Source organism: Papilio xuthus, unplaced genomic scaffold (genome assembly GCF_000836235.2).
Source record: "Papilio xuthus unplaced genomic scaffold, Pxut_1.1 DF827680.1, whole genome shotgun sequence".
NCBI classification, from domain to species: Eukaryota; Metazoa; Arthropoda; class Insecta; order Lepidoptera; family Papilionidae; genus Papilio; species Papilio xuthus.
In genome coordinates, this window is record NW_013530969.1 from 2,907,324 (window position 1) to 2,928,287 (window position 20,964).

At 34.2% G+C, this 20,964-nt stretch overlaps 4 protein-coding genes across 5 annotated transcripts; 2 read left to right on the forward strand and 2 right to left on the reverse strand.

The window, feature by feature from the left end:
* Positions 1-22: 22 nt before the first annotated feature.
* On the reverse strand, positions 23-5,977 carry Nct (Nicastrin). The gene is made up of 15 exons (XM_013311777.1): positions 5,769-5,977; positions 5,587-5,688; positions 5,175-5,370; positions 4,670-4,867; positions 4,314-4,415; positions 4,092-4,182; positions 3,939-4,008; positions 3,659-3,763; positions 3,293-3,519; positions 2,620-2,887; positions 2,363-2,517; positions 1,738-1,968; positions 1,178-1,280; positions 672-897; positions 23-470 (listed from the first exon to the last, which is right to left on the reverse strand). The coding sequence occupies exons 1-15, from the start codon at positions 5,818-5,820 to the stop codon at positions 446-448; spliced, it is 2,151 nt and encodes a 716-aa protein (XP_013167231.1). The 5' UTR covers positions 5,821-5,977; the 3' UTR covers positions 23-445.
* A 238-nt stretch (positions 5,978-6,215) lies between these two features.
* LOC106117420 (uncharacterized) lies at positions 6,216-10,307 on the forward strand. The gene is made up of 7 exons (XM_013311726.1): positions 6,216-6,390; positions 7,122-7,337; positions 7,795-7,914; positions 7,990-8,127; positions 8,211-8,331; positions 8,413-8,525; positions 8,727-10,307. The coding sequence occupies exons 1-7, from the start codon at positions 6,367-6,369 to the stop codon at positions 9,471-9,473; spliced, it is 1,479 nt and encodes a 492-aa protein (XP_013167180.1). The 5' UTR covers positions 6,216-6,366; the 3' UTR covers positions 9,474-10,307.
* A 2,555-nt stretch (positions 10,308-12,862) lies between these two features.
* On the forward strand, positions 12,863-16,784 carry LOC106117329 (uncharacterized). Of its 2 annotated transcripts, none has more exons than XM_013311586.1 (4): positions 12,863-13,014; positions 13,085-13,227; positions 13,339-13,470; positions 14,110-16,784. In XM_013311586.1, exons 2-4 carry the CDS (start codon positions 13,096-13,098, stop codon positions 16,507-16,509), a joined length of 2,664 nt encoding a protein of 887 aa, XP_013167040.1. In that variant the 5' UTR covers positions 12,863-13,014; positions 13,085-13,095; the 3' UTR covers positions 16,510-16,784. The 2 variants fall into 2 exon arrangements, with proteins under 2 accessions (XP_013167040.1, XP_013167041.1); XM_013311587.1 differs by having other exon boundaries at positions 13,091-13,227.
* Positions 16,785-16,811: 27 nt separating this feature from the next.
* Positions 16,812-20,217, reverse strand: Bcs1 (mitochondrial chaperone BCS1). The gene is made up of 7 exons (XM_013311588.1): positions 19,778-20,217; positions 19,559-19,698; positions 19,240-19,452; positions 18,859-18,997; positions 18,335-18,529; positions 17,774-17,908; positions 16,812-17,538 (listed from the first exon to the last, which is right to left on the reverse strand). The coding sequence occupies exons 1-7, from the start codon at positions 20,098-20,100 to the stop codon at positions 17,418-17,420; spliced, it is 1,266 nt and encodes a 421-aa protein (XP_013167042.1). The 5' UTR covers positions 20,101-20,217; the 3' UTR covers positions 16,812-17,417.
* Positions 20,218-20,964: the final 747 nt, after the last annotated feature.

Here is a 20,964-nt window from a genome sequence, read left to right on the forward strand (position 1 = left end):
CCCATAATTAAAACAACATAAATAAAGCTGTATTTTTATTAAAAGATGAGTGTCGTATAGTTGATTGTGAACATAATTTAATCATTAACTACTTTAAATTAGAAACGCTTATCAGTTATTTATTTTTCTATGCAGCAGCTAATTCCTTACTAACAAATCATTACAAAATCACCAATAATTTAATTTAAGAAAGCAAAACAGACATTAAAAAGCAAAATGATAATCAGTCATTCATAGCATTTTATTAAAAGTTTTTTTTTATTATAAACATTAAAATATCGAACGAAGAAAATTAGTCAGTCCAAAATATTTAAATTGTCTAATTGCATAAATATTTAACTAAAACGGATGTTTGATGAAACGATAATAATTTACACCATTATTTAAAGTTAGGAAAAGGAAAAAAACCTTATATATAATATACTTAATATAATATACGATGATCTTAACAATTTACAGTTCGAAGTATCCTGAAACAAAAAATAAAATGTTACCAAATTACTGTTCTTCTAGATTTGTGTGACACAGAGATAAGTTTAATTTATGATTAACTAGGGGGCCTGATAGGGAAGTACACATATTGTGCATGCCTTTTTACACTTACTACGACCAGTAACGCTTCTGTGATTTTTATAATTATAAATCATAAATAAACGTAGTCTTCCACTTACCCTGAAGCTGCATCATTGGCAATAGAGTCTGCAGGTTGTTTGAAGAGTAGATCTGCATGTTTAGAGAGCCAGTATGTGAGGAGTGCGGCTGCGAGCGTGGCGGCGGCTCCGGCGAGCGCGGCCGCACGCGCCCCGCCCCCGCTTCCGCTCACGAACACGCGCGCCCACATCGCCGCCCACACTGACTCCGTCCACGTTGAATACATGCCCGATGACATATCGTAATCTGATAACAACAATTATACTTTTAATTGTTTTAGCTGTAAACCTATAATTATCACTTATTATAGTAAATTGCCTGGAATAATAATACTGGTGGAAATACGAAGAAAAAATACATATACATATGTAGGACTCGTGATTAATGTTTGAGAAGCTAAATTAAAACTGTAATTGACTTGATATTTCAATTTGCAAGCAATTTCTTTATGTTCCTTTTCTTACACTGCGTGAACCGTAGATAAAGTAACATAAAATATTTTTGAATTTAGTCACCGTTAACTTACCTTGTAATAAGAATGCTGGGCTAACTGCCTGCGTGAAGTTCATCGTGGTCTGCATACACACGCCGGTGTGGTTCCAACCGCGCAGCCAGTAATACGAGAAGCCCTTGAACAAAACATTTTTTAAGGTTAATATACTAAAATATCTTCCCAAAAAAAAAATATGGAGATTTTATTTTGTTGTCGCCATTTAAGAACGTGTAATGGCTATTTTATTAGGTAAACTAATTCTGACAAGAATCATATCCTTGTCTGCTTGCTGCAAGTATTTTTGATAAGTTTAATGGTCACTCTATTTTGTCTTAACTCTTGCCTACTTTGACTCCTATATAACGGACTGGCTATACGACATAGTATTTTGTGCCGATTTGAATTTCACCATTTTGGTCCCGATGGTTGCGGTTTGTAGCTGTGGTGTGAATTAGAACAATTATTATAGATAGAATAACTATCATGTAATATCAAGAGGAGTGTTCAAATTGGAATGACGCAAAATCTGTAATTTCCAAGCAATCTATCCATTTTTTATATCAGTGCCTAAGTGGTGGGAGGTCTGTAGTCACCGGCTTGTTGAGAGCATCACATCCGGTCTTGTTGAGAGGCAGGTGCGTGCCTGCGAGCAGTGCCAGCAGATGTCCTGCGAAGATGGCGGGCGTGTTGGACTGCGCGGCCACGCCCACGTACAGCGGCGCCGCGCTCGCGACAGGCACCTCCACCGTGCTCGTCGCGTAGTCCGCCGCCAGCAGCAGCCGGCATGCCTGGCTTCTTAGGAAGCAGTACAGCATCTCGTCTGCCTGTGTACATATATAGAACTATTATACTCTAGGTCTTTATGGAGAAGGAATAACATCGTCACCTGCACATATCTGCGAAGAAATTCAAAGATATGTGTGAACCAACTGGGTCAGCATGGTTGACTATGGTTTAGTCACCTCTGTTTTAGGGTAGGCTCCGAAGCCCTCAGTGGGGACGTATATTGACATATGTATCGAATTGTATAAACTATATAATTTTTTTATTTAGTTATTTTACTAATACTTCTTGTACCGTTCCAAATAAGATCTCGTATTGTGCTAGAATATGGCTTATAACAGTAAAATGGGATTCGAAGCCTCGATCATGTGATCCGGACCCTTGATTATTAGGATATTGGTGGTTCAAATTAATTGAATGGTTTGTATTTTATACCAAATGTGCGGAGGCATCGACATCGTCCGCGTATGGCTTGCCCCCGACGCGCTGGTAGAGCGTGAGGGCGAGCGCGGTCGCCAGCCGCGATATCTTCACCTGCACGTCCCACTCCCGCATTGTTCCGTTCGCCAACAGAGCGCTTGTTGGGACGACTACATTACAAACATATCAAAGATTAACCTTTGCTTTCTGAGAACAAAAATATCGTATCTCGTATATCTTTGGTAATGAGAACTCCTAGTAAAAACACTCACATTCTCCGTCAGGTCCTACACTGATGTTACGGTACACGAAGCCAATATTGTCTGCATCATCAAAAACGGACTCGTAGTAAGCGTTTGTAAACGTATCTTTATAATCGACAAGTAACACTTCGGGGAATTCCCCGCTTTCTGTCTCATTCTTTAATATCCTCCGGAACGAGTGCAAGGAGGACGGCGGTATATTTTTTGTGAACACAGGTAACAATGTCATGTTGAACTGTTTTGCGTTCGTTAGCATTTCATTGAGGAATTCTGTAACCTGAAAAAAGAGATAAATACTTATACAGTATCGTAAAATAATTCTAGTCTTTTTATAGCATAAGATGTTAAAGCAAAAAAGGCCACCGAAATTCGACAAAATAGCGAAGTAACCGCTGTCCATAGACGTCCTGATTTACAGCGTTGCCTATCTTTTACACACCTACACCTACAAAGAGGATATTTTCCTAATGCAACATCTTCCTGCTACTTCACTTTCTCTTCCCATCCTTTGTTCACGTCAACTGTATAGATTTGAACCTCTAAGACACTGAATGGCGAAGTCGCTTAAAGTAGACTAAATCCTCCAGTTTTCGAAGATTTATGTTGCCTTGTGTACGGAGGGCCTAAGACTGAATAACCCGTCTTTCACACCTAAGAACGTAGGTGTAAAAAGGATACTTACCGGTGTATAACTGTCAGCAGCATAGGCGTAGAGCGGCCACGATGCGTTCTCACTGTAAAGATTGAGAGAGCCACCGATTTGACCCAATTCAACGTGCAGCTTCACGTCAGAGGAGTCCATTGGCGCGAACGTTGGCCATGCACCGAACTTCATTTCGTATGCAACGCGTTGCGAACCGATGTAGTCGTACGACTCGCCGTTAAACAGATTCCAAACTACGTTACTGTCTGTAATTAATAATTTAAAAAATAAACTATTTTCTACTAAAAAAAAAGCTTTGCATTTGAAGCTAGAAACAAAAAAAAAAATTGACATTGACAGAAAGTTTTCTCAGTAATAAAAAGATTTAAAAAAAATGTTTTTTACCATACAACTGTGAGTCAGAGATGGGCAGCATTTTAGATAATGTTACCGCAGACATGAGCAGTGTTACCATCCCTACCACAGAGCTGGCCGCTCCTGGTGCCAAGCCTATAAAAATTATGAAAAAAAACTTATTTTATATTGATATTGTATAAAATATAAATGGACAAGACAAGCAATCGAGTTGGGTAAGAACAAAAAGAAGCAGTGTTAATATTGACATTCAAAATGAAGCTATATTTTGATATACTTTAAATATTTCATTTAATATTTTGTGACTTACCATCAAACAAAGATGCTGAATCTATCCTAGCGGTAACCAGAGTTATAGGTTTGGTTTTTACTTCTACACCCTGATAAAAAAAAAACAGATTAATCATTATTTATTAATTAACTTATATTACTACAATACTGTATGAAAAAATAAAATAAATACCTTTCCTCTTGGGAAAAGTGAAAAATATACATTTTGATCTCCGAGGGGATCACAAACTTTGGTAGGAGTCAGAAGAGCAGATGTGGTTGATCTGAAAAATGTTCAAATGAAAACATTAAAATTTGTACAAACTAAATCATTTATGTTTAATTGAAACTAACAAAGCAATCAATATATTTAGAGTTAATTTAATCTGTAGGCTTGCTTGCATAATTGACCTACCTTCGTAAGCAAACTTCAGAGTTGACAGCCGCAAACATAAAAGATTTCAGCTGTATAGAGCAGAGAGGTTTGCCATTCTGATTTGCTCTGTCAAGGTTATATCTGAAAAGTAAACAAAGGCCTACTAAGTAAAACATTTTGACTGTCATATAGTCATTTCTTAATTATTTAAACAGTTACTTAACAAAAAGTCTGTCTCTGCCTACCTAACTGGATTATGGGCATAAGTTGTGTTTAATCAGTCCCTGAGTATAGATTTTTTCTTCTAAATATACAACAGTTATTTAGTGGCCATTATTTTAAGTCCCAATTAAACAATATCAAATAAATCATTAATGCTCAAATCAAAAAAATACCTTTGAAAACAATTATTAATTTTGTCTATTTCTTCGATTCTTGTTTGAGGAAGGTAAAATATTGGGAATGGAATATTCCTTCTCAATAGTCCAGTACCCCCCATATTCCAGGACACGCCACTGCTTGCAGGACACTGACTTGCAGGATCAGAAGACACTTCATTTGGACATGTAGATTCTTGACTGAATGTTTTAGGTCTAGAAAAATATTACAATTCACAAATTGATACAGACATATTTCTTGTTTCCTAAGAACCAAGTAATTAAAAAAACCACTAATGAAATATGACTAAATTAGTATGAATAGTTTTAGTCATAATTTACTTAAGTCATTTGTGCTTTTATTTTTTTCTCTAATAAAATAAAATATCTATTGATTGTTGAAAATTAGAAACAGACCCTACCTATATTAGATTACTAGCTAGGAAGAGAAGGAGAGAGTTGTTAAAAGCTAGTTTAGTTAAAAATTAATTAGAAACATAAAAAATCAATTTATTATAATTACCTTGCTGTTCCATTCTGGTAAATTAAAATACCAGCTACATTGTCAGACTTTAACATAAACAAGTCAATAACATCAAGGAACATAGCTGTATTTACAACAGCCATGTACGGCCCGGCTGTTGCATTGTTTACCAGCCATGCTGCATCTGATACATCATCTATCATTTGCACAACTCCTACAGCACCATTCATTGGAGCTGGAAGAAATATCACACTTTTAAATCATTTATTCTAAAATGGTCAAACAGCCTGATACAACCAAAACAAAATCACTACTGCTCATCGACATATGTTAAGTTAAAAGATTACAGATATGTTATGTTGTTGGTTATATATGGATACAAGGGAGAATGTACAAAAAGTATTTTCTATCCCTCGCCAAATCGACGTAGATTATCCAAATGTAAGCTTACATTTACAACCAGCCTGGTGAGTTCCATTTAACCTTTGGAAACATGCTGCGCCACCTTCAATCGATGAATATATTTGTTCATGAAGCCTCTCACATTGCGATACTGAAAATTACATTGTTTATAATAAACTGATCGTATATCTAAATACAAGGAACAGAAGGAAATAACAGGAAGGTTCTTACATCTGATGACTAAAACTACACTTAATAATAAAATTATCTTTTTATATGCCATTACTTTCCGTATTCACGTATGTTTTTAAATGAAACGTAGAAAGTAGCTATCAATATGTTAGTCTTTATGTATTCATTATTAGAGTATTGATTTTGATTATTTATTTAATGTACACAACAAAAAGTTTTTAATTTTTTAACTTTCAACTCAACTGACAGCTGAGCTGACACTGACAGACATGACAGACTGCTTTTTTGATATTTGTTCTGCTTTCTGCCTCTTTGTAAAGGTTTAGAAATTATACTGGTTTTTATTGTGTGGAGCGAAAAATTTGCGTAAATATTGTTAAAAAAATAATTCTGGAGTTAATAAAATAACTCGGGTCGAAAATTTTATTATCATAAATTTTATTTTTTAACTTGCTCAAAAATAGTCATTAAGCACTTAGGCAACATTACTCGTCTTAATGTCGGGCGTCGTCCATTTTTAAAAACTACAGCTGTGCACCCGTGTTTCATTTTATTCATTACGTTTTATACAACACGGAGACGAATCCAAATACAAATCCACACTGATTTTGGTCTTCAAATTAAGGGGACCAACATAATGGCTGAACAGGTGATTGTACAGGTAAGAATGCCACAAAATAAGACAACTTAAAATTTCCATTGTTCAACCTTGTCGGTTGGTCAATATTTTTAAGGACGTTTGATTTTCAACGTGTTATTTTTCAATATAGAAATTTCATTTGGATGTAATTGACATGATATAGTAATCTTTTTATTTAATTTAAATGTTCTTCGTATATTTTTAAAGTAATTTTATAGTACATGATAAATAATAGTCTTTAGAAATAACAATTTGTACATTTGTATTCATTGATGCTACCTGATTCTGGGTGCACGATTCCAAATTTCAAAATTCTGGACTCTTGAGGTCTGCTACTAAAAACTAAATCTGATTTAACAAGGGGTGCTGAGTCCCCTTGCACCCTAGTCCTTGATCCTAGAAACCTAGAATATGTACCTCCATTTTTCCATTTGTTCACATTTTTCAAAACTACCCTTTAATGAATATATGGAGTGTAAGTTTATGTAATGTTTTTGGATAGAAAATAAAGCATATAGAAGATTCAAATTCTATTAAGTACTCATGATAGCCAATCAGTTCAGAGGAAGTAAGAGTTACAAGTCTTTTCTTAGTATTGACGATAAGGAAATAAGTGATGGATTTTTATATCACACTTTCACAAACCCATACTTACTTTGTTTTTAAAAAATATTGGTGTCATTGGGGATCAATTCAATCAAGATCAATATGTTTTAAAACAATGAAAAATATATTTTTTGTTATTTCCACAGCCAGAATCACTGCTCCATCTCGATGACTTATTGCAATGTCCAGTATGTTATGAAATTCCTTCAGGGCAGATATTTCAATGTAATGAGGGCCACCATGTGTGCGGAAGATGTAAAGCACGTCTTGATGTCTGCCCGGTATGTCGGGCTCTTTTCTTTGGCACACGAAACTATGCTATGGAAGAACTTATTGCCAATTTTAAGAAACTAAAAGCATTTGTAAGTATACTAGATTTAGTATTTATTGTTTTACAATTTGAATATTGCTTAAGTTTAGCTTTAAAATTATAAACATCAAAAATGTCTGGTGCATTTACTATTTTACTGAATTCATGTATGTCCGATGTAAAAATTTTGTTGAGTGTACAAATTTAATGTGCGTTTTGCAATTGTTTTAATTATTGTGTTATTATTACTTATCGCTGAGACACATTGTTAAGCTTAGTATAAATCATGTGGCATTTACAATTATTTTATGACAATTTAAATAATGTTACAAAATAAAAATTCAATTTTCAACACTTGGTACAACAACAATTTGACATACTTTGTCTTTTTGTAAAACATAGTATTTTTTTATGCAGGTGTTAGTGAAATCTATTAAAAAAACATTATATTTTTGTCTTGAATAGGGAGGAACATGAAGTTTAAGTATTAAAAACAATATTAATTACAGAAGGTTGGTGGCAAACAAGGTACTAGTTCTGGATCCTCGGAGAGCAGTACACCAGCTCGAGATACCGTGTCAGCAGATACTGAAAATGAAGCAGGTGAAAATAATTCTAACGAACCAAACGTAAGTTTTCAAAGTATTGTATAACTATTGCAATTTACTTTTGATATTTGTTTAAAAGTTAACTTGTTATTTTAGCAAATAACTTTGAGAGTGCCACCAGCCTGCAAGGGCCTCTTTCGTTGCCTCTGTTGCAAAAATGGAAACGCTGAGAAATTGCCCGCTGCGCGTTTACTTAACCACCTGCGTTATTTTCATTCTCCTGATCTTATTGAGGTAAATACAAAGCATAGTTTAAGCAATTGTGACTAATGATGTATGTAATTATGAAAGATGCATATTTAATATAATTTTTTTAGGGTCAATCTGAATTTGGAGAATATATACAAGCTTGGGAATTTAGTACTGGACCGGGCAGAATTGTGACTGCTGTACGAGTTTCAGATATGGGCATCTACTTTTTAGTCATTGACATAGACAGTGAGTATATCATTCACATATACAAAAAGTCTTTTTGCAAGGTTTTAATTTTATGATACTTATGTATTTTTTTTATTTTAGTTAATCGTATTTATGCTTGGTTGACTATGGCAGCCTCACCATCGGTGGCCAATACATTTTCGTATACACTTACCTTATCCGGTAACGACCGTGAAGCCATATTTACAGATTGTGTAAGTTAATTTCAAAATTAAATTGACCAATACTCTTCTATTGCTTTCTGAATTTGACCTTGACTTTGTTTATATTATAGTACATTTTATTGTTTTGTTGAGTTGGTTGTGGTGGTGACTTCTTCAACTTGTGAATCCTAACTTCATTTACCGTCATCATGTACTCCGGCCAGATCTTAAGACCTAAATTTTTATTACCAGGTGTTATCTGTGAGATCTTGTGAAGGTACTCTTAAAAAAAGAGGTCATGCCTTGCTTGTTACCGGTCTGAATGCTATGGCATTGACTTCAAACAGTGCACTGAACGCAAAATTATGTTTGCGTCGCACACCACCGGAACAGTTGGCGCATCAGACCCAACCGCGTGCTGTCATGAGGGTAGCGACGCGCGGCAACAACCGAGAAAATAACACGCAGGACATCTCCGCTTCCGCTGCCAATCACACTCGAGGAGACGTCATACAGGAACTTTACAATGAGACTGTCAACCTAAGCACCCAATTAGCGGCACTTCAGGAACTTGGAAATGAAGAAGACAATGATTATCCACTAGCTTTGGTACAAGCATTTACCGCAATCCGCATGGCAAATCGTGTCGCTGGAGATTTGCGAGATGACAATAATCAAACACATAGTGAAGAAGACACGCCACCGTCTGCTGCGTCGCCTGCGCCTCCCACGCGACCGATGTCACGCAACGCTCGCAGACGACTGAGGCAACGCGTGAGGATGGCTTTGAACGAAGATACGCCTGCGCCGCCGCCCAGCGCGCAGCCGTCATCGCGCTCCCATCTACAGAATGGACACGTTCAAATTGGTATAGTTCCACAGACATCAGCTCCTCACTCGACACAAACGAATTTATCAAACGGACCGTCCACTTCCGAAGCAAACGCTACGAATGCAAACCAAATTCGTAACAAGAAAAAGCGTCGCCACCGCAGATAAAGGCTAAAAATTGATCAGTGATCATTAGTACGTGACATATAAAGTAACGTTTTAGTTTTGGATTCTGGTGTTGCTCATGTAAAATCACTATTTACACGTAAATATTTAGCTATGTCCTAATATAGCGATTTTATTGCTTAGTCGCTGTTGACTTGCTGCTAAAGCATTGACTCCAACAATAAGTTGGGATTTATTTGGCGTAACAGCAATAAGAAAAAAAATTATACAAAATGTGTTTTGATAAATTTAATTACATGTATGTTTTGTTGTGGGACAGCGCTGAATTGGAAGAATTGAATTTGTTTAAATAGTATAAGTTAGTATATAAGAAAGGACATGATAGCTTTTAAATATAGGACCATGAATATCCCTAGATGTGTAATGCTGCCTTGTAAATAACTAAAATATGTCTCTTGACATTACAAATCTAACTGAGCTGTGATAAACGAACTTGTGCTGCAAGGTAAGAACTACATGTAAAATGTCCTAAAATCTCCCTAGAATAGGTTTCTAGTTATTACGAAGAAGTAACATTTTTATCAGCTCATGTTTGAGTCTGAATAGAGGCCACTCAACAAAGATAGCTACTGCTATCCGCTTTAAATTAAATGTTTTATAAGATAAAATTATCGCAATACAACGAAAATGAGTGAGGATTAGTTAAAAATATACAAACCTTTTTACAATTTTCAACAATACCGTTTATTTTATAATAATGATTTGCATTTTGTTGTTTAATTGTGTATCGCAATTAGTAGTGTGGGAATTACTTGAATTTATTGTTCAAATTAGTTAACATGCACTTGGTTATGTTAGTTTATTGAATAATGCCTGTTACATGTTCTATTGAGAATAATTAAAATATTGGAATTTAATGATGTTTAATTTTTTACCTACGACTCTATCTGAGCGGAATTTAAAAAAACTTAGATGCCTATGTGCTCTTCCTATGTTCTACATATGTTCCAAATTTCATCATGATCCGTTCAGATGCTCTGTCGATACATGATAAAATATATAACATCCACTCATCTAAACTATTGCATTTTTGAAAAAGATGTTACCCTAACAGTTTTTGTATAAGTTACTCAATTAAGTAATTAGGCTGCAGAATGCCGGCTTTATGAAAAACCAAATTTTGATAATAGAGACATCTACGACATTTCAACAGATATCATCCAAGGCAATCGCGCCTTCTCTGATCTGTTAAAAAACATAGATGGCGCTATTATCCTTGAGATATCCAAATAATGGTTAAGAGGTGGCGCTTTTTTCGACAACGATGGACTTAACATAATTTATATTAGTCTCTAGAGGGCAGTACTAGTATAGAATTTTCTAGAAAGACGAAATTTGTTACTAAAATTACAATTTCGTTATCTAATAAAACCACATTCTAAGAATATTTTCCTTCGTATATTATAAAAGCTAATAAAAATGCACTGGATTAAGGCTCATTTATAAAATGAAGAAAGCATGAAATATTTAGAAAAAAAGTGTTTTCCTTATGCCATCTAGAGGCCAGAAGCTATACTAGTAAGATTTCTACACTATTATAAAGTGCTATAATATGCAAGATCTACACAATTTTGAGGTGCACAGTTGTTTTAATAATTATTGCCAATTTTCAAAAACAGTACTTTTTCAAAGTACTTACTCCATATAAGTCTAAATAAAAAAAACGACAGCATGGTAGGGATAGGTCGTTAGCTTTTCCAACTAATTGATTTTGTCGAGGGGTAGACCCCAAGATTGTAGGTGAGTAAAGAAAATTACCAGTAACTCTTATGTAAATGATACGTTGATTTCACTTAATTCAATCAAAAACTGTTGATATGTTGATGAACGGTTGTTCGGCATGTGAGTATATAAAAAATAAAAATACAATATTATATGATGATATCATTTGCAAATTAACCTAAGAAAATCTTTTAAGTTATAGTATAGGTTCGGCGCGTGCTATGCTTTTGGCTGTGGGTATGCATGAGGCTGGCTACTGGCTTCACGCGTACCCTTCGCCACATACAGGAACATTTCTGGAACCTGACACGCTCCGAATCGCAACCTGTCTTCGGCTTGGGGTTTCGGTCTGCGCTCCTCATAAATGTCCCTGTGGCAGTGATGTCGACAAGCTAGGACATCGCGGACTGTCTTGCCAAAAAAGTGCAGGCCGCTTCTCGAGACATGCCGCACTCAACGATATCATACGTCAGTCTCTTGCCACCGTCAACGTGCCAAGTCTACTTGAGCCGCCTGGTGTAGCAAGAGACCTGACGGTATGAGTTTGATTCCATTGAAGATGGGTCGGGTGCTGGTATGGGATGCAACCTGTTCAGACACTATGGCCCCTTCCAATCTACATGGAACCAACAACAGAGCAGGTGCAGCTTGTGAAGCGGCTGAAAATGCAAAAGCATGCAAATACAGGGGTCTAGGCTCCGAATATGATTTTGTCCCATTCGGCGTCGAGACCCTTGGTCCGTGGGGTCCTAGCGCTTTAAGACTTTTTAAGGACATATCAAAAAAAATAATCGACATCACAGGGGACCGAAGAGCTGGCAGCTACCTAGGACAAAGAATTAGTTTAACTGTCCAAAGGGGGAACGCTGCGAGTATCTTCGGGACCTTGCCTAAAGGGACTCCTTTTAATAAAATATTTTAGTAAATTATTCGTTTATTAATATTCTATTTTATATCATAGATTTAAGACTATTCATTAGATTCTTTGTTAATTTATTGTTAAAAATTGCATTAGTTATATTTAAAAATAAATGAATATACAGACTAATATCATATTGAAATACAATATTTCAACTATTTTGCGGCTCGTGATACCCTGAGAGTGCTGCTCAAGTGAGTCCCAAACGGGGCCAACTGCGGATGGAAGAAAGCTCACGCTGGATACCCCCTTCTCCTACCCAGATATCTGATTGATTCCCGTCTCGTCTCGTAAAGTTACGAACCATCGAACGATTTAGATTGTGCTATATTCCCGTAGCTGAGAATTAGGAAAGCAAAAAATTTAAATAATCTTTTAATTAAATGAAATTTAAAATAACGACTTCAATTTAAGATATTTACAAAATAGAATTTAAAAATAACTGCTCTTATAATCAATATATTGTCAGCAAGGTTACGAAATTAGATAAGTCAACATTGGCATAGTGCTTAATGTAACACATAGTTGTTAGATGGCGTTGTGCTGGAATAGTAAAAGAAATTCCGCTACCAAGCACCAGATGGTTTCAAGCTTTCAATTTCGAATGCTCAAATATATCGTCGATATAAATGTCACATTTGTGTTTTTCGATGTTTTCGTACTTTTTAAATTTCCTTCTATTCGCCTTCAATTTTTTGAATAAGTTAAATAAATTGTATATCCAGTGCTTCGTATAGTTTTTCATTATTAATTGCAGTGAAGACGATTGTGTATATTAATTAATGTATAAAAATAATAGAAAAGTTGTCAACTATTGTTTTCTAACAAAGTTCAAGCTTGTGCATTTAAAAGTTTTGTTTTGAGTATGCAAATAACCATAATGTAAATAATTTTTAGTGGAGTTCTTTAAAAACTTTAGGGTTAAAATTGTGATAACGTAAAGTTTTTCTAGTTTCAGATATAATGACCGAATTCAAAATGTTTGAAATTGACCCTAAACTGTTTATCACTTGTAGACTTTGCTTAGAAAGTACGGGAGCTTACCAAATAGTTCCTTCTGTGCAACAACAAATTAAGTTCTGTTATGAAATTGAGGTATGAAAGTTATTTTTTCATTTAAAAAAATTGTGAATACAACCTAACCATACTTTATTAGATTCTAGCTTGTATAATGAAATATTTGTTGCTTTATTTTTATATTTTCAGGTTGATCCTTTTGACGCACTACCACAGTTAATTTGTAAGGATTGTGAGTCAATATTAAGCACATATTTTAAAGTAAAAACTAATTATGTAGAGAAGCAAAAAAAATTAAGGGAAAGACTACAACTTAAAAATGTAAGTAATAATTCCAAGTATTTATGCTGCTCAATATCTGTCTTGCTTGAGGCATGGTTGCTATGTCTAATCCTGGTTGCAGTTGTACCTTTACTCTAACCTCATCACATATCATTTACTTCTTATTCTTCTAGTCTTCTTGTCAACCATTCACTTTCAAATAAACTTTGTTTCATATCTTGATCATCTTCTTACATTTGAAGATCACCAATTTTTGTATTCTAACTTTTTAGATTAGGGCTAACTAAACATAGTTTCTGATAACTTTGCTTATGATGAACTAAGCAACTGCAACACTTAGGTTCCCCATACAGCTATACACCACAAATTTGTTACATTGTATATACAGATTTAAAGATTTAATTAGCAATAAAGTTTTCTTTTTTATAACCTGCAGTTTAATGTAGCAACTGAAAAAACTTTTTTCTTATTTCCCTGCTGTTGAATGCCATAATTATCAGTCTCTACATTCTGTACATTTCAATGCAATACTTGTTACATTGCTATTTGTTCAATTTTTGGATAGTTTATTTAGGCTGCATTATCCAATCATTTGTATTTATTACAACTAAAAAAGGCATTATCATATTTGGGACATTAATATAAAATGTGTTAAAACTAAAGCCTTTTTTATTTCAGAATCATTCCCCGGGGACAACACACAGTCTAGCAATACAGCAGGAAGATGATAATGTAACTTCGTCTCAAGAGATATCGAGCGAGGGGAATATTGAAAACAGGAAGAGAATTATTAGCTTTCGTAGATCTTTGTCAGAAGCATCAGATAGTAACTGTTCGGAAAAACCAAAAGACAAAAGAAAAAATACCTTGGAATCCACAAAAGAGCCAGATGTTTCTGAACTGGGTTACAAGAAGTGGTTCATATGTAGATTTTGTAACCATCAGTGTAGCAGTAAATCGAAAATTATAAGACACATAAATAAACATTCGTCAATGAAACAAAAGTATATAAATTTGATAAAACGCGACTGTTATGTGAAATTAGAAAAATTGGATAATAAACCAAATATATGTAAATCCAAAAAGTATGTTGTGCATAGTCCTGATAGAATAACTCATTCCGCGCATAACTTTTATTATATTATTATTAAGGCCAAAGAAAACACCCACAATAGATCTGATGGTGAATCAACTCCGGAACTAAAAGATGTTCCTAAATCAGACGATAGCGATGATAATAAAATTCCGATGAGTTGCAAAAATAGACGACGAAAGAATAGAATACTTTCTAATGATACTATTGTTATCGGAAATGACGATTTAGATACTTCTATGTTAGACGATACACAAGAAGCACCAGCAACACCTAATCTTACAGAGATAAGTGGAAATGAATGCATTAAAATTGATGACTCTGACACTGATTCATTCAAAAGCAGCGAGATTTTAACAAACAGTAGTACAACTTCATCCTCATCAGTAAAAAATAATGAGTGTAAAACCATAAATAATATAATATCCCTGTGTTTTAAGAGACATTTAAAAAGATTGGAATCTAACGATACTGATGATGAACCCAATCTTACTACAGAAACACATACAGCCAAATTAGATTCTCAAATTAAACACAAAGTTTTAAGTATAGGCAAAAAGATGATAAATAATTCTGCATTTAGTTGTACTGGTATATTAAGATATTTGGAGCATCAAAATCTTGAAATTGTATGGACTCCTAAAATATCAAATACATCGAATAAAAAGTCCGATTGCGTTAGAATAATGATGAAATTAAAGAATCGTGATGAGAATGATGGCGAGTCTGGGTGGAAAGTTTTAGAGAATCCAAACATAGATGGACAACCTAAAGGTATAGATGATAACGCTATTGAAAACGAGGCAATTCCTAAGACCGTTTATACATGTAATAGTAAGAGCGATCAAAATAACATTGGAAGTATTCAAGATGATAGCACAGAGAATGAAGCCGAAACAGCGGTTAATATCGCTCGGGAAAAAGATAGATTGTTAAAAAAACTTCTAAACGAGAATCCTGTACCGAACCCCAAAAAATTAACAAAAAAAATACATTTGGCTAGTTTGTCTATCAATAAGAAAAAGAGAACGAAAAGCAAAGAAAACAAATCAGTTCCAATTGAAATGCCAATTATTGAAACAGATGATATGGTAATGCCAGTAATAACATCGACTGTATCTTTAGCAACGGTAGGAGACGCTGAAAAAAAGCAACGCAAGCGTAGCGGGATACCAACCGTACCGATTTCACTAATTGCGGAACCGATTAGCAGTTCGAGTACAATACAATCAAAAGACAGGATGAATCCAGAACAAGAACCGGTTGCAAATTTTCCGAGAATAAAAGTGAAACCTGCATCCCAGTTGATGTCAAACCCTGCTTTAAATATGGCAAAACAATATATTTCGCAAACTAACATGTTTACTCAAAGTCAGAATGTAAACATGGCATATCAAAATAATTTTAACGACGTTAATATGAATATGGCACCGATACCTATATTAGACAATGTGACCGGTTATCAAACCAATACTTTCACACGGGCATTATTTGGAGAAAATTCTGTATCAAATATGCCGATGTCATGTGAAAAAAATGCTAGAGAAATTGTTGTAATGCATTCAGTTGATCTGCCAAATACGAGAACAAATAGCCCCTTTGACTATTTAAAAAGACTGTTACAAATTCATAATATTTACTTATTAAGCCCAACTGAAGTGACACCAGATATTATCAGAGATTTTATTTGTCTATTAAAATTCAAGTTAGTTTTTCAGCAAGAAAGTGCATCGCCGGTAGCGCTTTGTTTAGCTCTGTTCAACTTGAGAGAGAAATTTTTTATTAAAGTGAAAGGTATTAACGATTTAGATATTGACATATGTCGGTTATCTCCCAACTGGCAATGGGAAATTCTCAAAGTTTATTCCGGAGAAGTAGTCTCCAAAATGCTGGAAAATGCGGAAAAAATCAGTCCGGAAGTTCTTATGAACACACGCAATTTCGTTTGTTACTTAAAGTCTATTGAATTTAGCAAAACTGCTTAAAACGTGTTAAGTTAGTGTAGATATATTATTTAAGTTTCGTATTTTATATTTATTATACAGATGAAACTGTTTGTGTAATCGTGCATACACGTAAATGTCATCCAGGTACTGTATTTAGTATAGTTTTGATTAAGTTTGTTAAATTAGCATTTTAATTTTATTATCTTGCAATTTAATTGTTAACTTGATAAGACAAAATAAGGGATACAATGTTGGAGTTAAAACGGTTTTGAACATAATGAAATTAAAATTCCTCCGATTTAGGAAATTTTTTTATGATTAATATTAATAGTTGATTCATATTAATCATCAGCTAGACATACTCCATTTGCATCATCATTTTTCCTAATTTAATGCAAAACAATATTAAATAAATTGAATTTTTGTTATGTGGATAAAATTATGTACATTTGATAACACTATTAAAGGTCGGAGAGTGATACCGGCAAATTTAAACTCATTATTGTGATAACTCTAGAATTGTGCCTATATGTTTGCTATCAAAACAATTAATTTGTAAAATTTTTATAAATATATTACATAAAAAATACTGTGATATTTTAATTATCCTTGAATCTTTTCACACGAAAATGTACCTCTTATTGTTGACTTTATATTAAGTAAACTGGTACAGTAAGGTGGTGACAGATTCTAACTTAAGTTGAGGCTAATATGCTGTCAATCAATTTTAGAATACATTTTAAGTGTACCACCTTCATTGAAATACTAAATAATATATTAAAATTATGGGAAAACAATTGATACATAATGTTTGTCAACAATTCATTTATTATAATTATTATTTAAGACCTAATGAACTGACTACGAAAGTATCTTATCAAGGGACCATATATTTATAGAAATAAATAATTACTTATTTTTTTATTGAATGAGTTTTTTTATCACAGTTATCCAAGTGTCCAAATAGAACTAACATCAGCCAGTACTTCCTTAGGACTCGAGTGCTTATGAAACATAAAATATCCTTGAATTTGAGCAGGACTGACTGGTTTCTTTCTTGAAAGGACACTGAAAAAAAAATCGATAAATAAATTATCACAGACAAAATTAAACCGTGCTGAATAAGTTCCAAGCTATGAAAATAATCTGAATGTGACTGTAACAAATATTTTTAAAGCTTTTGGCGCTTGCTCTGCTTCAGACATACAGAAAGCTTGTTATTAGATGCCAAATGAGATTGAATAAAACATAAAGTGTCAAACATAATATTATGGGAAATTTTTAACATCATGGTAAAACTTACTCTTCTGCAAAAGTTTTGGCTGCTACAGCGTCTTTATAAAACCTCAAAAACATAAGTTCAACTTGCTCTTGATCGCAGTAACCGACGTATTCCTTCAAGTCAACTCTACCCGGTCTAACAAGAGCTGGGTCCAATCTAAAAACATAATAAACTGTATAGCAATATATCTTACTAAAACTTAATACATTGAATGCCACCAAAACTCATATACTACAGGTGTACTGGCAGGGTAAATCAGTTAGTCTGAATGTGTTACAAAAACAATTTAGTCAGGTTATATTTGGTTATGTTAGGAGTATTTTACATGTCACGAGCTGTCGCCCGCGACTCCGTACGCGCGAGATTAAAAATAGATGTTTGCCGATCCTCAGACCTACTCAATATGCTCACAAAATTTTATGGGAATCGGTCAAGTCGTTTCGGAGGAGTATGGGAACGAAAATTGTGACGCGAGAATTTTATATATAAGATAAACATATTAATCAATAATTTTTAAATATTAAAGAATCATTGGAAGAAGGAAGACATAGTTTTGAAAACAAATCAATGTTGCAATATTACCTTTCAAGATAGTTTGTGGTCATAAAAACAATTCGCGCTTCTGTGGATGCTACACCGTCTAGGCAGTTGAGGAGGCCGCTGAATGTTACACGGTTCAGCCCTTCGTATGCCGCTTTTTGTGAAGGCGTGTCTTCTCGTGACACAAATGCAGCATCAATATCTTCCAATAATATGATTGATTGTTGAGGCGCAACACTAAAATTGTCGATATATATATATTAAGATTTTTAATACTATATTTTTACTTTAACAATTATTAGTATACTAGTTATTGCATGCGACACTGTCCGCGCTGTATAAAAAAAATGATAGCCTATATGTTCTTCCAGGCTGTGACATGTGACTACATCTATGCTAAATTTCAATGAGATTCATGCAGCCATTTTTGAGTTACTTTCTAACAAGCATCCAAACATTTGCATATTATTTTTATAATAATTTAGACTAAGTACATACATGCAATGGCATGTAAAGGAACTAACTTACCTAAAAATTATCCATTAGTGAATACTTTAAAAACTAACCTAAGTAGATGGTTTAGCCTGTCATCTGTTAGTCCTCTTTCTGATAAGTTGAGAACACATATATTGTATTCTAATTCACCAGCTAATGCCATGATGAATGAAGATTTTCCACATCCAGGAGGACCGTAAAGGAGGTAACCTATTATAATAAATGTTTACATTAAAAAACATTACTACAATATTACTGTGAATTACTATCATAACACAGGTTTACGAACATTGTTGTATTCTCTATTTTACAATTGTTTTTGTATGAATTTAAGAGTAATGGTATTATATTAATTTGCAAAACAGATTTATTAGTATTCCTTAGACTAATTGAAGACTAAAGTTTTCCTTAGTAATATAGATGCAATTATAAATCAATACTAAAAAAACTACCTCTTCTGTATGGGATTCCTCGTTCTGTATACCATTGTGGATTGTCAATGAAATCTAAGCAATCTGTCAATATCTTTTCACCAAGTCCTGCACGAAGTATCACACTACTGAGTGGTCTCCTGCGACGGGGATGACCAAAGGGACGCCATTCTGAACCCAATGCAGTATACATAACTGTCATGCCTTCATGTTGTTTTAATGCCATTGTTCTTGCTGAAATTATCCAGAAAGTACTAATAAAGTTGTTATAATATTTGTAATCAACAAACTCATTAATTTTAATTTGTTTTAATAGTATGATTAAATATTATGTAATTACCTTCCTCAAGTATATTATAATAGACTTGCTTGTCACGTCCAAATGCAGTTAATGTAACAGTTTCAAATGGTATACCCATGTGTAAATCTATTGTTTGTTGTTCCCGGGTCCTATCTACTCTTATCCACGTTCCACCATACCTATAATGTAAAATATTCAGTATGATACAAATTTATTTCATATTCAATTTCGTATTTAAAAATAATAAGCTAAGCAAACCTGAAGAAATGTTGACCAACACTTGGTATAAATTCGTATTTAGTTTTAATCTGTCCTGTATCTTTTTGTAGAAAAGATGTTTCAACACTTAAATGTTGCGTGTGCTTTGCACCTTTTTGTGTGATCCATTGTAATAACCATTGATAAGATTTGTCCCGACATGGCACTTCCAGGGTTATCATGCATTGCCTCCTGAATAATACAACTGATGCCTGTAACCCTTTTCGAAGAACAGCAGCTGCGGCTCCTACGCTGAATAAGCCAAAACCAGCACCAAAATACGGATTTTGAGATAACGACGCTACGTACTCTGTTATAGGCATGGCTATATATAAATGTTAACACATAGGTAGTATTTTCGATAAGATTTATTTCAAAAACAGTCTTTCATAACCTACTGAATTATTTTTATCAGAAATGTCATGTGAAAAACATGTCAATGTGACACTGACTTTAGAAGCAGAGTTGCCATTTTCATAGCATTGATTTAATTAAGAAAAAAATAAATAAAAGAAAAATACAATGGCTCATACTTGGCTACTCCACTTTTTTTTATGGAAATAAAATAAATTGATTTTGGCACAATAATTTAAAATAGGTCTTGGACTCTAAAGTTATGAAGTAAACTCAATCCAGTGTCGAACAAGCGCGATTACATAGTAAGGTGACTTACCTACGTAGGAGGGAGAAAGTACTTGGATTACTGAGATACTTGGAGTACTTGGAGTTCTGAGTGGCCTACGCCCAGTAGGCTTATGCGAACGTTAAGTCTGTCTCAATTTGCGTTAAGACATATGGGTTTGAGCATATGGTCGTAAGTCGTAATCATATCTTAAACGTATCTTCGCCAATGCCTTGCGCCAAAAAACTGATATTTACCTCATTAGAGTTATAACGTGACAGTAGGTATATCTTTCGTAATTACATATTTTTATATGAATGCATTAAAAGTTTGTTCATTAAAATTATGCTGGTTTAAAAAATAGTGTAACGTTATCTCTTAAAATCTCTAATTGGAGGCGATACCCCAAACGTTAAGTACGAAACATTATCGGTGCATCTAATGCCGCCAATAAAACGTTTAATAATCATACAAATAACAGCGCATGCGCCGCTCGCCCGGGTACACTTACCGCTCCCTGTTCCCTGAATGCTTTCATACGGTGCGGGTCACGCGACCCCTATCG

Coding starts and splice junctions, on each gene's coding strand:
- Nct (XM_013311777.1), bottom strand. CDS start 5,820: ATGGCATATAAAAAGATAATTTTATTATTAAGTGTAGTTTTAGTCATC. Junction 2,518..2,619: donor TGTAGGACCTGACGGAGAAT/GTGAGTGTTTTT, acceptor TTTGTAATGTAG/TCGTCCCAACAAGCGCTCTG. Junction 1,969..2,362: donor TCGATGCCTCCGCACATTTG/GTATAAAATACA, acceptor ATATGTACACAG/GCAGACGAGATGCTGTACTG.
- LOC106117420 (XM_013311726.1), top strand. CDS start 6,367: ATGGCTGAACAGGTGATTGTACAG. Junction 6,391..7,121: donor CTGAACAGGTGATTGTACAG/GTAAGAATGCCA, acceptor TTATTTCCACAG/CCAGAATCACTGCTCCATCT. Junction 7,338..7,794: donor TTAAGAAACTAAAAGCATTT/GTAAGTATACTA, acceptor TATTAATTACAG/AAGGTTGGTGGCAAACAAGG.
- LOC106117329 (XM_013311586.1), top strand. CDS start 13,096: ATGACCGAATTCAAAATGTTTGAAATTGACCCTAAACTGTTTATCACT. Junction 13,228..13,338: donor AGTTCTGTTATGAAATTGAG/GTATGAAAGTTA, acceptor TTATATTTTCAG/GTTGATCCTTTTGACGCACT. Junction 13,471..14,109: donor AAAGACTACAACTTAAAAAT/GTAAGTAATAAT, acceptor TTTTTATTTCAG/AATCATTCCCCGGGGACAAC.
- Bcs1 (XM_013311588.1), bottom strand. CDS start 20,100: ATGCCTATAACAGAGTACGTAGCGTCGTTATCTCAAAATCCGTATTTT. Junction 18,530..18,858: donor AGGCTAAACCATCTACTTAG/GTTAGTTTTTAA, acceptor CGACAATTTTAG/TGTTGCGCCTCAACAATCAA. Junction 17,909..18,334: donor ACCACAAACTATCTTGAAAG/GTAATATTGCAA, acceptor TTATGTTTTTAG/ATTGGACCCAGCTCTTGTTA.